This window comes from Heloderma suspectum, chromosome 1, assembly GCF_057233095.1.
Source record: "Heloderma suspectum isolate Gila_16-S chromosome 1, 16-S_ref, whole genome shotgun sequence".
In the NCBI taxonomy this organism is placed as follows: domain Eukaryota; kingdom Metazoa; phylum Chordata; class Lepidosauria; order Squamata; family Helodermatidae; genus Heloderma; species Heloderma suspectum.
In genome coordinates this window covers 240,814,727-240,837,078 of record NC_139458.1, presented here as the reverse complement: position 1 = coordinate 240,837,078, position 22,352 = coordinate 240,814,727, and the positions used below count along the sequence as shown (strand labels likewise).

General features: G+C 44.2%; 1 protein-coding gene across 1 annotated transcript in view; it reads right to left on the bottom strand.

Annotated features, from left to right (window-relative positions):
- ADGRF5 (adhesion G protein-coupled receptor F5) overlaps positions 1-22,081 on the bottom strand; it is a 65,355-nt gene extending 43,274 nt beyond the window's left edge. Inside the window, exons 1-8 of the mRNA XM_084821717.1 lie at positions 21,983-22,081; positions 16,097-16,225; positions 10,944-11,010; positions 8,462-8,632; positions 6,825-7,004; positions 4,423-4,541; positions 2,756-2,814; positions 1,924-2,060 (exon numbers count right to left, since the gene is read on the bottom strand). Coding sequence (XP_084677843.1) covers positions 1,924-2,060; positions 2,756-2,814; positions 4,423-4,541; positions 6,825-7,004; positions 8,462-8,632; positions 10,944-11,010; positions 16,097-16,198 — 835 coding nt within the window. The 5' untranslated portion in view covers positions 16,199-16,225; positions 21,983-22,081. The remainder of the gene's footprint in view (positions 1-1,923; positions 2,061-2,755; positions 2,815-4,422; positions 4,542-6,824; positions 7,005-8,461; positions 8,633-10,943; positions 11,011-16,096; positions 16,226-21,982) is intronic.
- Between the last annotated feature and the right edge of the window lie 271 nt (positions 22,082-22,352).

Genomic DNA, 22,352 nt, shown 5'->3' with positions numbered 1-22,352 from the left:
CGAAAAGGCTTTCTTCAGATACATGCATAGTAAAAGACAGAGGAAAGGAATGGTGGTACAACTATGGTCAAGGAACACCTACTTACTTTGAATGAGTTCAAATGAGTTCAATCTTTGAATGAGTTCAAATGAGTTCAAATCCTTGAGTAATAAAGGAACTGGCAGAAGAGCTCTCAGAACTGCTGTCTATTCTCTTTGAGAAATCATGGAGGACGGGGGAAGTGCCCGATGACTGGAGGAGGGCTAATATTGTCCCTATCTTTAAAAAGGGCAAAAAAGAGGAGCCTGGGAACTACAGCCCAGTCAGTCTTGGGAAAATTCTGGAGCAGATTATAAAGCAATCCATCTGGAAGCACCTTGAAAACAATGCAGCCAACATAGAACAAATCCTGCCAGACAAATCTGATCTTGTTTTTTGATCAAGTAACCTCCCTTGTGGACTGTGGGAATGCTGTGGACATAATACACCTTGACTTCAGCAAAGCTTTTGACAAAGTGCCCCATGATATCCTGATGAGCAAACTAGTTCAAAGTGGGCTAGATGAAACAACGATCCAGTGGATCCACAGTTGGCTATGGAATAGGACTCAAAGAGTGCTTATCAATGGGATCTTCTCAAACTGGGGAGAGGTAACGAGTGGGGTACCGCAGGGCTCAGCCCTGGGCCCAGTGTTCTTCACCATTTTTATTAATGACTTGGAGGAGGAGGAGCGGGGGATGCTTATCAAATTTGCAGATGACACAACATTGGGCAGGATAGCTAATACCCTGGAAGACAGAAACAGAATTCAAAGTGGTCTTGATAGGCTGGAGTGCTGGGCAGAAAACAACAGAATGAAATTTAATAGGGATAAATGCCAAGTTCTTCACCTAAGAAAAAGAAACCAAATACACAGTTACAAGATGGGGGATATGTAACTCAACAACACTACAAGCGAGAAGGATCTTGTTGGAATTGTTGTAGATCACAAGCTGAATATGAGCCAACAATGTCATGTTGCTGCAAAAAAGGTGAATGCTGTTTGGGGCTGCATTAATAGAAGCATAGCTTCCAAATCCCAGGAAGCACTAGTTCTCCTCTACTCAGCACTGGTTCGGCCTCATCTGGAGTACTGTGTCCAGTTCTGGGCACCACATTTTAAGAAGGATGCAGACAAACTGGAAAGGGTTCAGAGGAGGGCAACGAAGATGATTAGGGGACTGGAAACAAAGCCCTGTGGGGAGAGACTGAAAGAACTGGGCATGTTTAGCCTTGAGAAGAGAAGACTGAGGGCAGATATGATAGATAGTACTCTTCAAGTCCTTGAAAGGTTGTCACAGAGAGGAAGGCCAGGATCTCTTCTCGATCATCCCAGGGTGCAGGACACAGAATAATGGGCTCAAGTGACAGGAAGCCAGATTCCGGCTGAACATCAGGGAAAATGTCCTGATTGTTAGAGCAATACGACTATGGAACCAATTCCCTAGGGAGGTGGTGGGCTCTCCCACACTGGAGGCCTTCAAGACGAGGCTGGACAGCCATTTGTCAGGGATGCTCTGACTTGGATTCCTGCATTGAGCAGGGGGTTGGACTGCTTCCAACCCTACTATTCTATGATTCTATGAGAGTGTTCATGCACTTATGTTGGGGAAGGTATCCCTACACCAATGGAGTGAGAAGTTCCTTGCATAAGAATATTGGGAGAGCCTTCTATTTTCAGAAGAACCAGAACCTTAATATTCCATCTAAAGATCCATAAGTCATACTGAAGCATGGCCAGAAGGTGCTATAAGGCCATGTCCAAGCACCCATGAAATGAGAATGTAAGGTTGCTCAGCTGATCTCTTCAGAAGGGCAGTATCAAAGTGCAGAAGACAGACGAATGACATTTATACTATCACAATGATAATATACATTTCAGCAAAAAGAGCTTTAAACATTACCAAGGATTTCAGTTGCAAATGAAGTAGTTACTAAGTTGTAGGAAGGATCTAAGGCATCAGCTACTTTTGTAGTTGCACTTTCAACTGGAATATTCCTTGCTGCTGTTATTTCAAATTCAACCACGGTGCTTCCAGGCCTATGCAGATAGAACATCCGATGTGGTTATTTCAGATCAATTATATAATAGAAGATATGCTTCATGTGCTCTTTATTATAATGTTTTAGATATTTGTAGGTATTGAAAAAACTAAGAGAATAGTCCCATCTACAGTCTTTCCTACTATCCTTTCTCCACTTACTTATCAACCAGAAAAGCAGAGTAGCAGTGCCATTCATTCATTCATTCATTCATTGATTTTCTATACCATCCAATAGCCAAAGCTGTTTGGGCGGTTCACAAAAATGAAATTGGTTACACGCTTTTCATCATAAAATAATCCCAAAGCATGGCACAATACTAATAAAACACAATAAAATCATATCATATGGAAACATATGGAAAAGCAGCTGTTGACAGTAAATCTAAATAATTTGTTTGCTTATAAATGTATGCATAATATACCTTCCTGTCCATGTAAATACATGGGGGTGCATTTACAATGCATATAAATTGTATTAATGCTTTCTGCTGACCTTCCTGCACAAAGAAGTCCCTCCATCCCATATATTATAATAATTTCAAGATATTTACTTTTTACTCCTGTTTACCTTAATAATATGCTTAGCATTCAATAATTTCACCAATGTATAAATATTTTTTAAATGTTCTAGTTCCTCCTCTAATCATCTGAAGCGTAACCCGGGGGGAGGGGGAGTAAACATTTTCCATACCTGAATCCTGTAACTGTTACATTTCTGAAGCCTGGTAAAGATGAGTAGCCCTCAGTAAACTGAAAAAGAATAATAATTTTACCAAACCTTTATGGGACAATTTAAACATCATAGAAAAGTGGACTGTTAATTTTATTTCCTCCTGTAGAGTATATTGAAGAGCCAACGTACCTGAAAACATCTATGTTCTGAATTTTCCCTAAGGATAATTATAAATAAAAGGGTCTGAAATGCATTAGATTAATAACTATTTGTTCTCGTTTGCTCAAGACAGTATCACCTGACATTCTATTATGCACACTTCAGCTTTCTTTGCCCTAAAAAATGTACTTCTTGCAGTATTGTTAAGGTGAGGAAGGAAAACATTATTCAAAGAAAAGATATTAAAGCACTATATCATATTAATAACAAAAATAACTTTGCATGCAATCAGCTGAACCTGGGGTTGGTTAATCTTAAATCATTTAGTTCTACAAAGATGAGTAGGAAAATGCATGCTCCCCCCAGAATAAAGGGTTTTCATCACTCTTACCTTCCCTATAAATGAGTAATTTTGAATTAAACATGCCCACATGAGCAGTAAGTAAGTAAATCATGGCAGTTGCCCATGATTTACTTACTTGCTGGAGATGTCACTGACGGCCTCCCATGAATTATGCTTAATAAAATAGTGGCCATACATTCTTACAAAATGTCTAATTAATCAAAGTCTTTAAAGGCTTGAACAGAAAACTAATTAGTTTCTAAGGTACTGCAGCACTTTGTGTTTTTTTATATACCAACAAATGTAGATCACTTTTCTACAGTTTCATTCTGCATTGTCATAAAATACCAAAGTTTAATGAAAACCCTGAATAAGAACAGTCTCCAAACTTCAGAATATCTGGCTTATGGGCCTTTGCATTTAGACTCATCTGTCATCATTCAGTCACCCTGGCCCAAATATAACTCTAACGTAACACTGTGGTTGAAGTTTGACTTGGAGGATAGCTATTGCCCTTGTTCATATGTTTAGATGCAGGCAGTGCTGAAATTGTGTGATGGAGTAGCAGTATGAACCTGTCTTCTCCATAATGTGGAAAGCCTCAGGTATCAACACCCGATGGCACTGAGGCCCAATTTGTGCTACTTCTCCTTCCTAAAAATCATACAAACTGGGCCTCCATGCAAAGCACGGTTCCACATATGGAGTATCCAATTTGGACTGAAGGCTCTGTAATGAAGGGGAAGGCTTATGCCATTCTTTCTTCCACCATGCTATTTTAGAGCCATTCCCAGCTGAATGTATGAACCGTGGCTGAGTGACTAATGAAAGGCCACCAACCTATTAGTAACAGTACCAGTGATTTGAATGGCTCTGGATTGCACCCAGATGGTTGATGAACAACTTGTCAGTTTTAATAATCTCAATTATCTCTATATTTTCATAAGAAATCCTCTTGAACCAAGCAATGAGGTAAAAAAAAAATACTTTATTGCTTGGAACAAAAGGATCTCTTAAAACTACCTTCTACAGGAAAGGACTGGAGTTATCTCAGTAGTCATGTTTTAGGACTGTACCATGTTTCATGAAGAGATCTGTAATATGAACAGTCATCATAACCTTTGGTGAGCCAAAATATTTCTGCAATATAAAAATGATTTTAAGAACCAGCTCTCAGACATACCGCTTTCTCCAGATCGAGTTTATATTTTTTAAACAACGTGGAGGATGAATCCCACAGAGCAATCTCAAAGGGTTTGTCAAGGCGGACAGACATTTTTATTATGTACATAAATGGAATACCTGTGGCAGGAGAAACAGTATTATTAGTAGCAGCTTTGTGCAAAGCAATTATTCTAAGTAAACATTTCACAATATAACCTTTTCAAGATGTGTTCCCGTCTTAAAATTCCATTCATATCTAGTTATTTTGCTGAGGACACAGTAATTTGGACTTGTATGATGCTTTTCAGAAGTAAAAAAGGTATGAATCTTAGCTTTAAAGAGTGTATAATACTAAGATCACGCCAGTCAATATGAGCAAATTGCATGTACGTGTAGAATAGATGAGCTGCTGTATTTAGGACTGGAGGTAAAAACAATCTTTACTTCCAATCCTAATGCGTTTCAGAAGTAGTAAGTATAGAGGAAGGACAGGAAAGTTGGGAAGTGGCACAGAGATGGCTTTTAGGAAAGAGTTCCTTATATGTGGTGCAGCCAAGAGATCTAGTGTGCAAGAGAGACCAGAGTTAAGTACCTCCAGTGTAATCCTGTACCTGTTAGAAGTCCCACTGAGTTCAATGGAGTTTACTCCCAGGTAAGTGGGTATAGGGTTGCACTCTTAGAGAGCAGATACCGTGGTAGATCTGACAACTCAATCAGACTCAAATGTGTTAAAAGCTGTAAGCCAAAGAAGATCAACCCCTAAGCTGAAATGACCCTTCACAAGAAGTCACTGTCTGCCCTTAGCTACTTGGGGAAGGTCAGTCAGAATAACATCTGGAAAATTCTCAAATTTTGCTAATCAGTATTAAAACCTGACTTCATGATTGTAAATTCAACTGTTTTGATTGGTTGAATGAATCAAAGTAATACAAAATTTTCTTTTGGGGCACTCTGCTTGATGTAGACATATCTGCATTCCCTAGTAGAAACCAGATCGGGAGAAAGCAACTGTAGGCAGACTGAACTGCAGCTGTGGTGACATTAATATCTGAAATGTTGGCAGTCGAATCAGATACTTTTACTGTGAGAGAAAATACAGACCATTTAATTAACTTCTGAGGGCCTCCAGAACTGACAAATCTGGAAAGCTCATCTCAATAACAATGCTCTAAAATACTGCAGCTGAGATGCTTAGTGTTACAGTCACAAATCAATTTGATACATTAGGGCAGTCTTCCCCAACCCGCTGCCTTCCAGATGTATTGGACATCAACTCCCATCAGCCCCAGCCAGTGTGCCCAATGGTCAGGAATGCCAGATGTTATAGGCCAAAATATCGGGAGGGTACCAGGTTGGGAAGGTGCATGAGGGTATACCACTGACATACAAGAGAGTGATGCCAATCCAAGGTGGGTCGTGCCAGTTGCACCAACGCAATTTGTGTTTGTTTAGAAGTTTTTAAGGAAAGGGTTGCCGCCATATAGAAAGGAGAATGCAGCCTTTACATTAACTTGTGTTGCAAATGAAATGCTTTGCAAAGTGAACTTTTTCAACATTTGCATTATACACTCACCACACTTCACAATGTTCCCTCTCTTATTTATTTAGTACCACGAATTTATATCATACTTTACAAAGAATGAGAGGACAGGTCCCCATCCCAAGGAGCTTACAATCTAAAAAATAATAGGCATAAGGAAGTCAAGAGAGAAAGGGGAGGGAAATGAAGGCAGGGCAGACTAGGGGCTTCTTCACACGGAGCTTTTATCCTGCTATTGAGATTGCTCATTCACAGAAGCTTGCGAGGCCCTTTAGATGACACTGTGAACCTCCAGGGCGACTGCACTAAATGACCGTTATTCCATTGTTAAAAAGATTGGAGATAATGAGCTATCAAACTACCCTGCTTGTGTTCTGCTTGAGTTCCCTCTGTGAAAAAGGAAAAGCAGCAAGAAGAGGAGCGAGATCAGTGAAGAAGCATATGGAAGAAGCAGATAAGGGGGAGAAGGAGGGGGAAGGGGGATGGGGAAAAGGAAGCATGTGTAAAAGGAGTCCTTTGTGATCCTGCATTTAAGATGAAGGCAGAAAGCCCCCTTTTAAATGCAGACTGGTGTAGGGATGCTCCAGGACAAATATTAACTGCTTCAGTTACACATACTCCTTTGTCACTATTTAGTTAACTTCTATGATCACCAGAGACATACTGTAAGTGAATGCCCTTTCACAAGCTAGGATTAATGGCTGATTCAGGATGAGCACATAATAAGCAATCAGCACTTCCCATGTCCTTCTCGAAAACCATGTATGTTCTAATTCTTGCATCTCATCTATCAGAAATCATTGTCACCTACTGGAAACTCTCAAGTATAGACTGCTACTCTATATCATCTGTCAGACACTTCTATTACCACCTTCCCTTACCTTGAGATTGAAGCTGACAATAGGTTCCTTGAGGAGGCAGTTGTGCAATGCAGTTGCAACTCTCTTCGGATGCTACTGTGGTATTGCGGCAGGTTGGATTAGCTTTGCACGCTTTGGCAGGCCATCCATAGCCATATTCACAGTAACAATAAACATTATTAGTGCCAGCTGAATTGCACACTAATGTAAAAAACATAAAACAAAACAAGACTGCAGGTGAAACGTTGTATTTTGCTGAGCATTGTCCATTTCATTTATTATATTTACCCTACACACAAAATTCCAACTACATAACCAGTGCTTTGAAGGTGCCAGCATTATGTAAATCTGAGAATCGAATCTTCAGAACATCTCCCACATTGAATAGAGATGCCTGAAGATGTGGTAGCACCAAGCTTGCCATCTCTTTTTATAACCCCCAAACCCCAAAACTGGGACATTCTACAAAGGACACTAAATGGCTGCAGTGTCTGAATGGTTTCTCCTAAAGGCAAGAAGTATTATGTGACCTTTTTAGAATAATCAACTACACTGTAGGTAAAAAAAAAAAAAACAGTGTAAATTATAAATCACACTTTAAAAGTCACAAAATGCATGCTACCATTCATCTAAGATGCTTTAGACTTTTTACAAAATCTAGTATTTTGAGATACTAGATTTTCTGTGAAGTGACTCTTAGCAGGGCAAACGTATGCAAACAGGCTTATTAGAATCTCTCCAGCAGCTTCCCTAAAATTGGACATATGATTGCCAATTTTGCTCTCAAAAAAGCTGCAGTGTAGATATTTAATGTAACCTGCACTTTTCTGAACATCATACAACATTTTTTAAAGCAAGGACCAAACATTTTCAGTGGAAGAATACAGTGTGTTGGGGAATGGGGAGAACAAATGTTTTAGCTATGTTTTGATATACCAGGTTGTTTTTTGAATTAGCCACACTTTTCTCCAACAGATAAGAAAAAGCCTGTGGTGCTACATTATGCTAGTGTTTGCATTTCTTGTCCTGTATCAACTCTCCCAAATATGTTTTGGGTGACATTACCCTTTCATGAAATCCAAAATAAATTTTGCCCCACCATGTATGATGAAACCAAAGATATTTAAGAGGAAATAAAATAAGTTGACAATAGTGCTTCAACTTCCTGAAACACGAAAGCAAATCAAATTTAATCCTACCATCTTTAGGCTCTTATGTTCCCAGTAGACTTCCTTTTCTTAGGATGAAAAGCTGTTAGGCCTCAGCAAACTTTGGTAAAGTTACGCAAAATGCAAACACGTGCGGTGATTCATCTCTTGTGGAGCTGCTTCTTATACTGCTTCCTCATGCAGGCATTCTCTGCACATATCTTAAGTCCCCAAAAGATATGCATATTTGTAATTTGTAAAGAGTCAGGGGACTGCTGGGCTGACCAGATTCTATGTGTCCATAACACATACCCTATAAAGACATATATCTTCTAGTCAGCAGCATACACGTTAAGTGCATTTTCCTGTAGGAAAATATAACTTGAAAAGTTGTGCTATATTGTCTTGCTGAGCCTCTTCTCTTGATTTAGAGATTTCTATTTTCCTTAAGTAAAACTAAAATGGAAGAAAGCAAATAAAATTGGTGACAACTTCTGACAAATCACCCACCTGTGGTGACATTCATCCTTGAAACATTCACCGCTGAATCAGAGACATTTACCAAGAGTGGAAAGCTAAAGTTGTTTAAAAAACTTCTGAGGGCTTCCTGGAGTGAAGAATCTACAAAGCTTATCTCAATAGCAATGGCGTATTCTACAGGAGAGGTGCCTAATGTAACAGCTGAAAAACAATGTGATCTGTTAGGGCATGTTATAATTAATCAGCAACTCCCTGTTTCCTTTTCACAAACCATTTATGTTTGTATATACAAGCAGCCTCCGGAATTAGGAAAACTTGCATTACGATACATTTGGGGGCCAGACCCCACCGTCTCTGCGTCCAGTGGGCTGCTGGCTTTCTTCCTGCCCACACAAGTTTCTCTCCCTCTGAACCTTGACTCACAGAGCATCTATCCCAAAGATTCTTTGGAGCCTGTAGTGTTAATATGTCCCAGTTCAACCTGTGGTAAAATCATACTAGCTGCCTTTAGAGAGCCAGTAACTAAACTTATTTCGTTGTTTGCTTCACATGCTTGCTTTAAATTGTAGCCTAGTCATACTGTTGTTCCACTGATGTTTTCTGGAGTAAAACAATCAGATGCAAAGGGAAGATGTGCATCTCCAAACATCTGAGGACATGTGGTGAGTACAAGCCAGATAGCCTCATCTAGCCGCAGCTCTCTGCATGTTCACATTTTATATGTTTATCACAATAAACACTGGTGTACCCAGGCTGCTCTGTAACCTACCTACTTGCTGCCGTTGCTGGTGGCAAATTATCAAGAAGGGGACTACAATGGCACTCCCTTGCTGTGGAGGGAATGGCATACAGTCAGCACTCAGGCCTCCATCTTCAACTGAGCTCTGCTGTGGCTGCTACTGGCACAGCACAAAGAATCATTCACATTCTTATGATTTCCTTGAGATTGGTTGGACAAGAGGGGAAGCCAGTGTGGTAATCCATAAGTTTATGATTTCTGGAATTGATAAGTGCAGCTCACTGGGGGCTTTTCTACACAAGGCATTTATCATGTGCTTGTCATGCCCTACTCATGGTTGTTTATGGGTTCTTTATATGACGTCATGGCCCTCTAGTTTCACTTATATGTCTAAAGACTACTTAATGGGGGTGGGGGAATTAGAGCAAGGAAGATGCAGTATTTAATTGCAAAAGTGAAAGAAACTGAATTTTTCTAGGGCTGTGCACCGCTTCGGTCTGAAGCCCGAATAACAAGGCGAAGCAGGCTGATTCGGAGGGGCCTCGTCTTGCTACAAAGCAGATCAGAACTGCACTGAGGCACCCCGAACCAAAGCAGGTCACCTACAAGGCACCTTGGTTCACCTCCTACATTCAGAGTTCTTCTTATGCCATCTGAGCAGCCCAGACAGGCTGTCTCCAAAATGTATCAACTTCTGAAAGATCATGCAGAGGGGGAGGAGGAGAAGGGGAGAGGACATGGAGGTGCCAAATGTATCAATTTGAGAACGATCCGGCCACTAGGAGGGGCAGAAGTCAAGGAGGGAGGGGGGAAGGGCAGAGGAGGAGGAGACGGAGGGAGTGAGCTTTGCTGTGAGTCAGCTTCCGTTGGCTCATTGTGAGAGAGGTGGTGTTACTGAAGAGGAGAGGACTAGAAGATAGAGTAGTGGTCTCCAAAGTGGGGTGCACGCATCCTGGGGGGGGCACCAGATGATCCGTTAGGATCCGTGAGCTGCCTGATAATTGAGCAGCCTCTCGCTGTCCTGATGAGCTGCCATTGTGTGCAATGATGGTGGTGGTGGCGGCGGCAGCAGCAGCAGGATGGGACAGGAGCTGAGAGGGAAGCTCCATGGAATTTCTCTCCTGGCTCCAGTCCTATCCTGCCTCTGCTGCAGCCACTGAGAGCAACTGTAGGCATGGCAGAGAAAGCCTTAACCCTTCCCACTCTCTTTTGGCAAAACAAAGCCGAAGCTATGACAGCTATGTTAGTGTCTCCACACCCCACTCTTCTGTAATAGGTTTACCAATCATTCTTTTTGCTTATTCATTTAAAAATCCAGAAAATTTCACTGCAGTTGCTTATCTCCCCCCCCCTTCACACACACACACACACACACACACACCCCTTTTCGATTCTCTCTCAACCATTAGTGTTGCAAAGCAAGCAAGTCCAATATGAGGCATCTTCAGGGTCTTGGCAGGGGCAGAGGTGAGTGAGGTGCTGCTGTGCCCACCTGGCAGGGCTGCTGTCTTTGTTTGCTTCCTGCCCACCAGCCAGTGTTTCCCCAGGCAATTCATCCAAAGAGACCCTGGGGTTATTGACTGTGAGTAGGGAAGTAGTACTAGGGGAAAGGGGTTATTTGCACTTCAAAGAAACCTACAGCAGAGTTTAGGGATAGTGACCTCCTCACTGCTTCAACACCTAACTTGATTATCCCTTTATGAACTTTGGTTTGAGTTTCTGAGAACAGCACATTTTACCTGCACCTTGCACAAGCAAGAGATATCAACATACCCTGCTGTTTCTGCCTGTACAGCTCTCTTTGTGTGTTTTCTTCTTCTCTACCACCTTTGTAGTGAATCTGAAAGAAAGGTATTTTCCCATCACAATAGCATTAGGAAAAATGGTTAAGATTAATACAATTGAGGAAGGGGGTTCAGGAAGAACTACACACATTTATGGCAATTCAACAGCCTGAAGAGCCTCCACCCATTTTAGGTACTCTTAGGTATTTAAGTATTTGCAATGTTTGTATTGATGCTTTAAGTCATTTAATGGCTGCCAGATAGTACTATTGTCAGTCTATCAAGTGTAGAATGGGTTTAGATATTATTTTTGTAATAACAGAGCGTTATTTTTATATAGTCTTAAGAGAAGAATCCTATAGTCTAGGGATGTACGAAAATCACTTACCTTTCGGGGATTATGCTGATGGTGGGGGGGGGAGGCGCTCCGGCCCTCCCCCCGGAATCCTGGACGGGGGAGGAGGCGCTCCGTTTCTCCCCCCCCCCCGGAATCCTGGCCGGTTGGCTGTGCTCCGCAGTGATTCTGCGGAGCCGCCGGCCGGCTCCGCCGGCAGCTGGACATCCAGCAGCTGGCTAGCAGGGATGCAAATGGCGGCGGCCATAGCCGCCGCCGTTTGTGTCCCTGCAGTCAGCCGTGATAGGCTACGTAAATGTTTACATAAACGGCGAAAATAAGGGGAACGCAAATAGCGTAGATGCTACGCTATTTGCATTCCCCTTATTTTTGCCATCTTAGTCTATGTAAATGTTTACATAGACTAAGACGTGCCAAAATAAGGAACGCAAATGGCGGCAGCCATGGCTGCCGCCATTTGCATACGCATGTTTTTGTTTTTGTTTTTAAAGTCAGCCGTGATAGGCTACATAAACATTTACGTAGCCTATCACGTTTTTTGTTTTTTTTTAACTGGAAATGGTGGTGGTGGCAGCCGGTCAGAAGACCGGCCACTGCAGCTGCTGCCGCCGAACCACTGCCGGAGCCGCCGCCGCCAGGAAGATCCGCCCAAGGTAAGTCCCGTCCCGGGGGCTGGCGGGGGGGTGGCGAGCCATTCCACCACCGATTTCGGGGGGCCGAATGCGCTGGCATTCGGCCTCCCCAAGTTCCGTGGCGGAACTTTCGTACATCCCTACTATAGTCCCTAGACAGCATCTGGGGCACCATAGGAAGCTGCAGATCAGTAAGATCCCATGGCAAGCAACACTAACGAGAAAAGGAGTCCAAGATGGGTGGGAGCTTTTAAAAAAGGAAATTCTCAAGGCACAATTACAAAGAATTCCAACAAGAAGGAAAGGTGGAAGACAACAGAAGAAGCCAATGTGGCCTCACCAAAAGCTTAGGGATGACCTGAAAACAAAAAAGGACACATATAGGAAGTAGAAAGAAGGCCAAGCAACAAAGGAAGAGTACAGGCAGGTAGCACAGAATTGCAGGGATGGCGTCAGGAAGGCTAAAGCTGAGAACGAGCTGAGGTTAGCAAGGGATGCTAAAAACAACAAAAAGGCTTTCTTCAGCTACGTGCATAGTAAAAGGCAGAGGAAAGAAATGGTTGTTCAGCTATTAAATGAGGATGGCAAATTGATAACAGAGGACAAAGAAAAGGCAGAAGTGTTCAATTCCTACTTTGGCTCAGTCTTCTCCCAAAAGAGGGGCTATGACCCCCCTGGCAAAGGTGAAGTACAGGCTGAAGGGACAGGATTGCAGCTTGAGATCGATAGGCATATGGTCAAGGAACACCTAATTACTTTGAATGAGTTCAAATCTCCAGGGCCAGATGAACTGCATCCTAGAGTAATAAAGGAACTGGCAGAAGAACTCTCAGAACTGCTGTCTATTCTCTTTGAGAAATCATGGAGGACGGGGGAAGTGCCAGATGACTGGAGGAGGGCTAATGTTGTCCCTATCTTCAAAAAAGGTAAAAAGGAGGAACCTGGGAACTACAGACCAGTCAGTCTGACATCAATCCCTGGGAAAATTCTAGAGCAGATGATAAAGCAATCCATCTGTACGCACCTTGAAAACAATGCTGTGATTACTCGAAGCCAACATGGATTTGTCAAAAACAAGTCCAGCCAGACAAATCTGATCTCATTTTTTTGATCAAGTAACCTCCCTTGTGGACTGTGGGAATGCTGTGGACATAATATACCTTGACTTCAGCAAAGCTTTTGACAAAGTGCCCCATGATATCCTGATGAGCAAACTAGCTCAAAGTGGGCTAGATGAAACAACAATCCGGTGGATCCACAGTTGGCTACAGAATCGGAATCAAAGAGTGCTTATCAACGGGACCTTCTCAAACTGGGGAGAGGTAATGAGTGGGGTACCGCAGGGCTCAGTCCTGGGCCCAGCGCTCTTCAACATTTTTATTAATGACTTGGAGGAGGAGGTACAGGGAATGCTTATCAAATTTGCAGATGACACAAAATTGGGTGGGATAGCTAATAACTTGGAAGACAGAAACAACATTCAAAGTGATCTTGATAGACTGGAGCGCTGGGCAGAGAACAACAGAATGACATTTAATAGGGATAAATGCCAAGTTCTGCACCTAGGAAAAAGAAACCAAAGGCACAGTTACAAGATGGGGGATACGTGGCTCAACAATACTACAAGTGAGAAGGATCTTGGAATTGTTGTCGATCACTAGCTGAATATGAGCCAACAATGTGAAGTTGCTGCAAAAAAGGCAAATGCTCTTTTGGGCTGCATTCATAGAAGCATGGCTTCCAAATCCTGGGAAGTACTAGTTCCCCTCTACTCAGCACTGGTTAGGCCTCATCTGGAGTACTGTGTCCAGTTCTGGGCACCACACTTTAAGAAGGATGCAGACAAACTGGAGAGGGTTCAGAGGAGGGCAACAAAGATGATCAGGGGACTGGAAACAAAGCCCTTTGAAGAGAGACTGAAAGAACTGGGCATGTGTAGCCTTGAGAAGAGAAGACTGAGGGGAGATATGATAGCACTCTTCAAGTACTTGAAAGGCTGTCACAGAGAGGAAGGCCAGGATCTCTTCTCGATCATCCCAGAGTGCAGGACATGGAATAATGGGCTCAAGTGACAGGAAGCCAGATTCCGGCTGAACATCAGGAAAAACTTCCTGACTGTTAGAGCAATAGGACAATGGAACCAATTACCTAGGGAGGTGGTGGGTTCTCCCACACTGGAGGCATTCAAGACGAGGCTGGACAGCCATTTGTCAGGGATGCTCTGACTTGGATTCCTGCATTGAGCAGAGGGTTGGACTCGATGGCCTTGTAGGCCCCTTCTAACCCTACTATTCTATGATTCTATCATTCTATGATTCCTTTGTGCCCATAGCCAGAGCTATGAGCTCAGAAGAGGAGATCCGATTGTGGATCTTCCCTCCCCACTCCCAGCCACCACAGAAAGTTCCTCTTAGGAGGTCACAACTGTGACCTCATCAGTGCAGTCAGAGGAGCAAACAGGTCATGCTACTGGGCAGGGAGAGGTGGGGAGAGGAGAGGCCATGATATGCAATATCCTATGGACTCTCCAGTCCCCTCCCCACCCACTGGAAGTCAGCTGAACAGGCTCAGGGTTTTTTTGTATTTTAAATAGAGAAATTGAGGCAAAATCACTTCTGTCCTCTTCTCATCCTGCCTGGCTCTTGTCTGCATGTCATACGATAGGCAGAGGGCTCTGAATTCTGAGCTCTCTGTCTATTGGGAGTGCAACCCATAGATTTTAGGGAGAAAAAAGGCAGAGAAGAAAATCGCACAATTGCTGCCACCACCACCACCACACTCAATGAGTGCCAGACCACAAGCCTGCCTGGAAGCCATATTGTCTGATCTTAAGGACTTGCTACCAATCCTAGATGTATGGGGATGGGCTACTATTGCTCAGAGCTGCCCCTGCATGCATGGTTTATGTACTGTGAAGCGCACAGAGCTTAATGTGCAGCACACAGTGATGCAAAACCTACATCCAAATTCCTGTACAGGCATAGGAGCCAGACAGATTGTAAGAGCAAGGCCTGCACATGTTGAGGTTTATATCGATATGGTTAGGGATATATGAAAGTTCCGCCACAGATCTCGAAATCGGTGGCGGAACAGCCCCCACGCCCCCCACCCCCCCCGGGACGGGACTTACCTGGGCCGGATCTTCCTGGCGGCGGCGGCGGCGGCGGCTCCGGCGGTGGCTCCGGCGGTGGCGCAGCAGCGCTGGCCGGTCTTCTGACTGGCTGCTGCCGCCGCCATTTCCAAGTTAAAAAAAAAAAAAAACGTGATAGGCTACGTAAAGGTTTACGTAGCCTATCACGGCTAAATTTTAAAAAACACCGTGATAGGCTACGTAAATGTTTACGTAGCCTATCATGGCTGATTAAAAAAACAAACAAACGCACGTACGCAAATGGCAGCGCCCATGGGTGCCGCCATTTGAGTTCCTTATTTTGGCACGTTTTAGTCTACGTAAACATTTACGTAGACTACGGCGAAAATAAGGGGAACGCAAATAGCATAGACGCTACGTTATTTGCGTTTCCCTTATTTTCGCCGTAGTCTACATAAATGTTTACGTAGACTAAAACGTGCCAACATAAGGAACGCAAATGGCGGCACCCATGGGCACCGCCATTTGCGTACACGCGGGGTTTTTTGTTTTTTTTTAATCAGCCGTGATAGGCTACGTAAACATTTACGTAGTCTATCACAGCTGACTGCAGGGACGCAAACGGCGGCGGCTATGGCCGCCGCCATTTGCATCCCTGCTAGCCAGTGGCCGGATGTCCGGCCACTGGCAGACCCGGTCGGTGGCTCCGCAGAATCCCTGCGGAGCGGAGCCAGCTGGCCAGGATTCGAGGGGGGGAGGGACGGAGCGCCTCCCCCCCCGGCCAGAATTTCGGGGGGAGGGACGGAGCACCTCCCCCCAGCATCAGCATAATCCGTGAACAGGTAAGTGACTTTCATACATCCCTAGATATGGTTCCTATCATGTGCTGTGCTCTATTCAGTGTGGGATGGGCAAAAATTGGAAGGGTACTCCTGCACATCGCTGTATATTGCATGGACTGTAAGTGTGCCATTCATCCAAGCTGATGTCTGTGGAACTCTCGCAACTCTCTCAGGGATCCTGGTCCTCAGTCAAAACAACTGTATATAGTGAAAGTTACTCACAGGTGAATGGACAAGTGAGCCAAAATTAAAATTCACTGAACCCTGGGAAGACTTTCTGACAATCATGACAGTCCAGAACATTGTCATCGTCCAAAATAGCATTTTGTTTGTGTTTTGTTGCTGCAGAGCCTACAAGGGAAACAACAGATGACAACGTTTTATTATTTTTAAAGAAAATAAACATTCTGTTCCTTCCAAAGAGTCTGTCCAGTGAAGAGTAGACCGAAGAAAACTAAATGAACATAAGAACATAAGAAGAGCCATGCTGGATCAGGCCAAGGGTCCATCTCATCTAGCATTCTGTTCACTCAGTGGCCAACCAGCCGCCTGTGGGAAACCCACAGGTAGGACATGAGTGCAACAGCACCCTCCTGCTCGTGGGATTTTTTAAAAATTATTTATGATCTTATACAGCACTCTGTTTGCTTATTATGCTGTGGTATTCTATGGGACATTTCTTGTAGTCTTCATACTTATAATCCTTGTGTCTACATCTACCAGCATATTATTTACTTTCTTGCAGATAAAGGAAAATATTGTTTTTATTTATTTTGTTTTTTAAGTACTTATATACCACTTTTCAGTTACACAGCCTCCCAAAGCAGCTTACAGAATTTGACAGTACAGTAACAGTTTATAGAAGGCAAGCCAATTAATAGCCCCACATCATCTCAAAATAATTTGCCTTAAATTTAAAGTTATATCCCCAAATCAACAGGAAGATCACCCCGAATTCAATGTCACCAAAATTCATTACCCAAACCAATTCTTGTTCAATTAACTCTCTGCCCACTCATTTCCTCTCTGCCAGCCAACTCTCTTTGCAGTTCTCCACCCCATTCATGAACCCCATGCATCCATCATACACTCATTCATACATACATATCCCTCCTTTCTTCTCCTCCTCCTAACCCCATCCCTAGTTGCTTCCCCACCACTCTGAGGCCCCCCGACACACACACCAGTTGCTCCCCCATCCCCCAGTCACTCCCCACCTGATAGCTTACCAGGCCCTGGCAGCCACCAAGGGTTGTTTTTCTCAGGGCAGCAGGACGTGCTGTGAAGTGCAGCGCCTGCTGAGGCTCCAGCCGCCTGCCATCTTAATTTGCCCTTAATTTCTGGGCAAACAAAGATTGAGATGACGTGCCTCAGCAGGTGTTGTGCCCCACAGCACACCCCACTGCCCTGAAATTTAAGAAGAGCCTTGAAGTCGCTGTAGCAGAGTCCCACAGACACTAGACTGGGGAAGCCTGGCCTACTCTAGGGATGGACGAAAGTCCCTTACCTGGTCCCGCAGCTTGCTTTGTGGTGGGGGGGAGGCGCTCTGTCCCTCCCCCTGAAATTCTGGGCGAGGGGGGAGGCGCCCCATCCCTCCCCGCCGAAATTCTGGCCAGGGGGGGGAGGCACCCCGTCCCTCTGGCTGAAATTCTGACCGGGGGGGAGGTGCCCCGTCCCTCCGGCCACGAATCCTCCTGGCCAGCCAGGACGCAAATAGCAGCGGCCGTAGCCGCCGCCGTTTGCGTCCCTGCAGTCAGCCGTGATAGGCTACGTAAACATTTACGTAGCCTATCATGGTGTTTTTTGAAAATCTAGCCGTGATAGGCTACGTAAACCTTTACGTAGCCTATCACGTTTGTTGTTGTTGTTGTTGTTTTACTTGGAAATGGCGGTGGTGGCAGCCGGTCAGAAGACCAGCCGCCGCTGCCGCACCACCGCCGGGAGCCGCCACCGCCAGGGACATTCGACAAAGGTAAGTCCCATCCCGGGGGGGGGGGGGGACCATTTCTCCACCAATTTTGGGGGGCTGAATGCGTTGGCATTCGGCCTCCCAGAGATTCGTGGAGAAATTCTCTGACATTCCTAGCCTACTCTAGATGGTGCTGATGGTGGCAAAGAAAGCATACCTCTCTGCCACCACCCCTGCATCTGCATGATGCTGACCAACAAAGGTATGCTGAGTGGTGAGGAACCTTCTTCATGAAGGCCCAGAGGGGCAATTGGTGGAACCCAAGAAGCCTGCTGTGACCAATTTGCAATGCATTTTTCCAATAAAACACTCATTTCCACACCAACTATTTGTATGGATACCTTCCGGCTTGGGCAGCTTGAAGATATGGACAAACTGCTTGGAGTACTAGCCTCTTTAGACTAGTGGTGGGCAACCTTGGGAGGTCTGAGGACCATTTTGGCCAGGGTTGGGCTTTCAGTGTGGGCCTTAGAGGTCGTTAATGCTTCCTTAAAGGATGGTGTAGTCCATATTGCCCCTAAGGAGGTGGTAGTTAGACCGTGTTGTGAAAAGAGTGAGTTTAGTTCCAACAGCTTTAAATAATTTCCACCCAGTGTCTATTCTACCATTTTTTACCAAGATACTGGAGAGGGTGGTGACCTTGCAACTCCAGACAGTATTGGATGATACTCATTATTTAGATCTATTCCAACCTGGTTTCCGGCCTTGTCTTGGGACAGAAGCAGAATGTTTCTGTCCCAAGACAGATTGTTTGCCAAATGTTTGCCAAAGGTTTCAGATTGTTTGCCAAATGTTTCAGACGGGATTGCCCTCCATCTAGGAGACTATGTTCACAATTTGTGGGCTCTTCTGGGTGCAGTGGAGGTGCAGGTGGCATCATTGTTTAGGAGTGCTTTTTATTTGCCAGCTGTGACCCCAGGGGAGGTGACAGCCCAAACAAGATGGAAGGAGTCAAGCCCAAAAATGCCTGAGCCACCTTTGTGCTAGAATAAGGACCCTGAACAGGGACAAGGGTGCTGGATGAGGGTGCAAGAGGAAGAAGTGGGCAGCAATCCTGCAGCTGACAGCAAAAGGAACAAATTACCTCAGCACCGGCTGGCTGCAACTTCCAGAGCTTTATAATCTGGCCTGGAGGATCAAGACAGAAGCTCTGGCTTCCAGATGCTGCAACATGCAGTTAAGAGGCCAGTATCCTCTGGCGCAGCCATAGGCTCCTTCTAGGAGCAGAGGTTTGGCTGCAGGGACTTGGTCAGTGGAAGCATAGCAGGACTTTCATCATCTTCAGAGTCCATTCCTCTGGTACTGTTAGCAAAGGCAAATCCTTGGAGTTGAGGGAGCTCAGTGAAGAATCTAGTGCTGGCAGTTCTACTTCAGATGGGCTGAGAATTGGGTCTGTCTCCTCCTTGGAACTACTACTTATCAAATTGGGAAGCTCAAGAACTTGGGCCATGACATCTTGCCTCAGTTACACATACTCTGGTTGCATCCACACTAGAATACTGCAGTGCACTTTGCATGGGGCGGCCTTTAAAGATGGGTTAGGAACTTTGTCAAGAAGACTGCCCTGCTTTTCCCCCATCAGGCCAGGCCCATTTGTGGCAGCCACCTGGAACTGGGTGTTACTTGAAAGCTCCTTGGCCCTGTTGTTCAAGGCCAGGCTCAGTCCTCATTAATTGGGAAGGAGATAATGGCTGAGTTGGTGGGAAGATGCTGCCTCTGCTGGGGTGAGGGTGGTCCCCTTTAGGGCTGAGCTGATGATTGGTTAGAGGGAAATCTACCCCAGATTGCTAGGGCTGGGCCTTAAAAGGACGCTGGGAGAGGGGTGTGATGTCTCTCTTCATCATGGTGGTTTTGGATGTGCTGTCAGCTGGATGCTATCCTGGGAGCATTGTACCTAGGTATGTGGAAGGATGGGGTAGATAGTTGTGTTATTTTGCCTGGGGATGCAGTACTATGGCGCTCTGTAGATTCTGGTTTTTAAGTATTTCAACTTGTAACCTTCTGTACAACTTACCATCTCTAATTCCCCCCCCCCATTCCTACCTCTTCAACCAACATTTATCCAACTCCAAGTTAGTGTGATTCCTTCTGGGTAACCTCAGTGCTAATTTCAGTGCCTCTTGTTGAAAGAGGGTGGCTACTGGGTGTCTTTGGGGGGCCTGAGGCCAGGTTTGGGAAGTCCTACCTTGCAGGGTCATCAGGATTAGTTCCAGCAATCCTTCCCAAACTTCATCTGGTATGGAATAAGCTGCCCACATGCTTGTTGGGGGTAGGCATTCAGGGCAGATGACACCTGTACTATATCAGCTGCATTGGCTGTCTACCCATTTCCAAGCCCAGCTTAATGTTCTTGTGGTGACTTTTAAAGCCTTAAATGGTTTGGGGGCCATGTAATTTGAAAGAGAACTTGCACCCATACAAACCTGCCTGAGCCTTAAGATCAGCTTCACATGCCCAACACTGAGATCTATCAGCTTGGCAAACAGTAGTGCCAGGGCCTTTTCACTGGTAGGCTCAAATATGTGGAACTCCTTCCCTAAAGATGTATGTATGACTACCATACATACATGGTAGCCATGTATGCCAAAACTCTACCAGTTTTAAATGGACCTTACAAACATCTGCATCTAAAAGATGCTGTGTGAGATACCCTATATTGTCTCATCTGCTGGTCTTTATTTTATACTTGGTTCATGGTTTTATACATTTTCTAAAAAATTGTTTTATGTTTTATTTGTTTTTATATGAGCTGCCTTGAAAGGGCTTTTCTCTGAAAGGTGATATACAAATACTTGAATGAACCACCCAGATCTTGGTAATATAGACCAAGATGGCATCCTTGCCCAGAATCATTTATTTATTTTTGTTTAGCACATTTATAGTCCATCTTTCATCCAAGGAGATCAAGGCAGTATATACCCCACCACCAATGTTATCCTCACAACAACCTTGGTAGGTTAGACTGAGAGTGGGTGATTGGCCCAAAGCCCCCAGTTAGCTTCATGGCTGAGTGTGAATTTGAACCTGGATCTCACAAATCCTAGTCCAACACTCTAACCAGTACAAGACACTGGTTCTCAAGGATTAAATAACATTTCATTTGTTCTAGTGTGGACTAGACTGGCATTATTGCATCACACTGTGATGTGATGTCCACTTTCTTTGGGGATTTTATAACCTCGGAGACTAATACTACTGAACTCCATTTGCATGACTTCAAAAGGAACTATGCTGTTCTGGGATGCAGGGGCCCCTCGGTTTAGTATCCAGTGTACTGGGGAAGCATGCTGAGGGGTGCAGGGACAGAAATTCATCATTTAATTCCAGTTGCCCCCACGATGAAAGGCTCGCTGCAGGTGCTTCCCAAAAGGAAACAGTTATTTTTGTGATAAGTCACAATTCCTGTGCTTTGACTTGGCAGCCTTCCCAGTGTCCCACAATGTTAACTTTCCGTAACAAACACAAATTCAGATACATTAAATTCATTAAGCAAATAATGGTACACATGGCAAGTGAACTATTAAAATTAATAACTATGCTTATAGTTATTAATGGTATTCTCATAATAACTTAATAATTTGTATTAAAATACAATCCAGGTTTCTCAGCCAGAATCAGGGCCTTGTACACCTCAATACTTTATAGGCACAACTAGGGATATTCTGTTTCTTTCAAAGAAGTGCTTCTGCAATAACTGCTCAGGTACAGTATTATGAAATTTCATTTTGATAAGAGCCAGTGAAAGATGCAAGAAGACGACTTCCATCGTAATCCAACTCCTAAAGCATATATTGCATTTATCAAACTGCTGACCCATCATGCAATTCCATGCACATCTTTTCAGAACTAAGTCCCACTGAGTTCAATGGGACTTAATCCCAAGTAAATGGATATAAGATTGCAGCTTCAGTGACACATTAAAAAAAAAAAAATCCTGTGAGAAAACCACCACAAACTAGATTGTGGGAAGGCTCTTAATGCATCAATATCTTGTTCAGTCCCTAATCTCTGAATATATGCTGCTCAGATGATTCACATTTTCGCATATCCTGAACCAAGCAAAATTATACAAGAGCAATTTCTCTAAATATCTAGAATGCCCCTCCTCCTTCCAAAAACACATATGCAAGCTTTCTTACCTGATCAGTTTTCTCTGGATGCAGCTCTCCCAAACATATATGCTATGTTTGAACTTCCTTTATCTGTTCACTGCGGTGCTGCTTGTTCTGCTGTTAACTGAAAGGAAGTTATGCCTAACGTAGTCTTTAATTAAATGGAGTGGGGCGTTCCTGCTCAGACAGGATGCAAGCCTTAAGTTCTAAGCCATGGAAGAAGCTGAGTTTCACTGTCCTGGCACAGAGCCTGCCAGAATGTTTAAGAGGAGCTGTTTCCTGATACCATTCATACCAGGTTCTGCCTTTCGAACACCTGAGCGAAGCCTTTCAGTTTAGTTTAGCGCATCTGAAGTGCTTAGGAAGAGGACTAACGTGTTCCACAGGCACTTCTTTT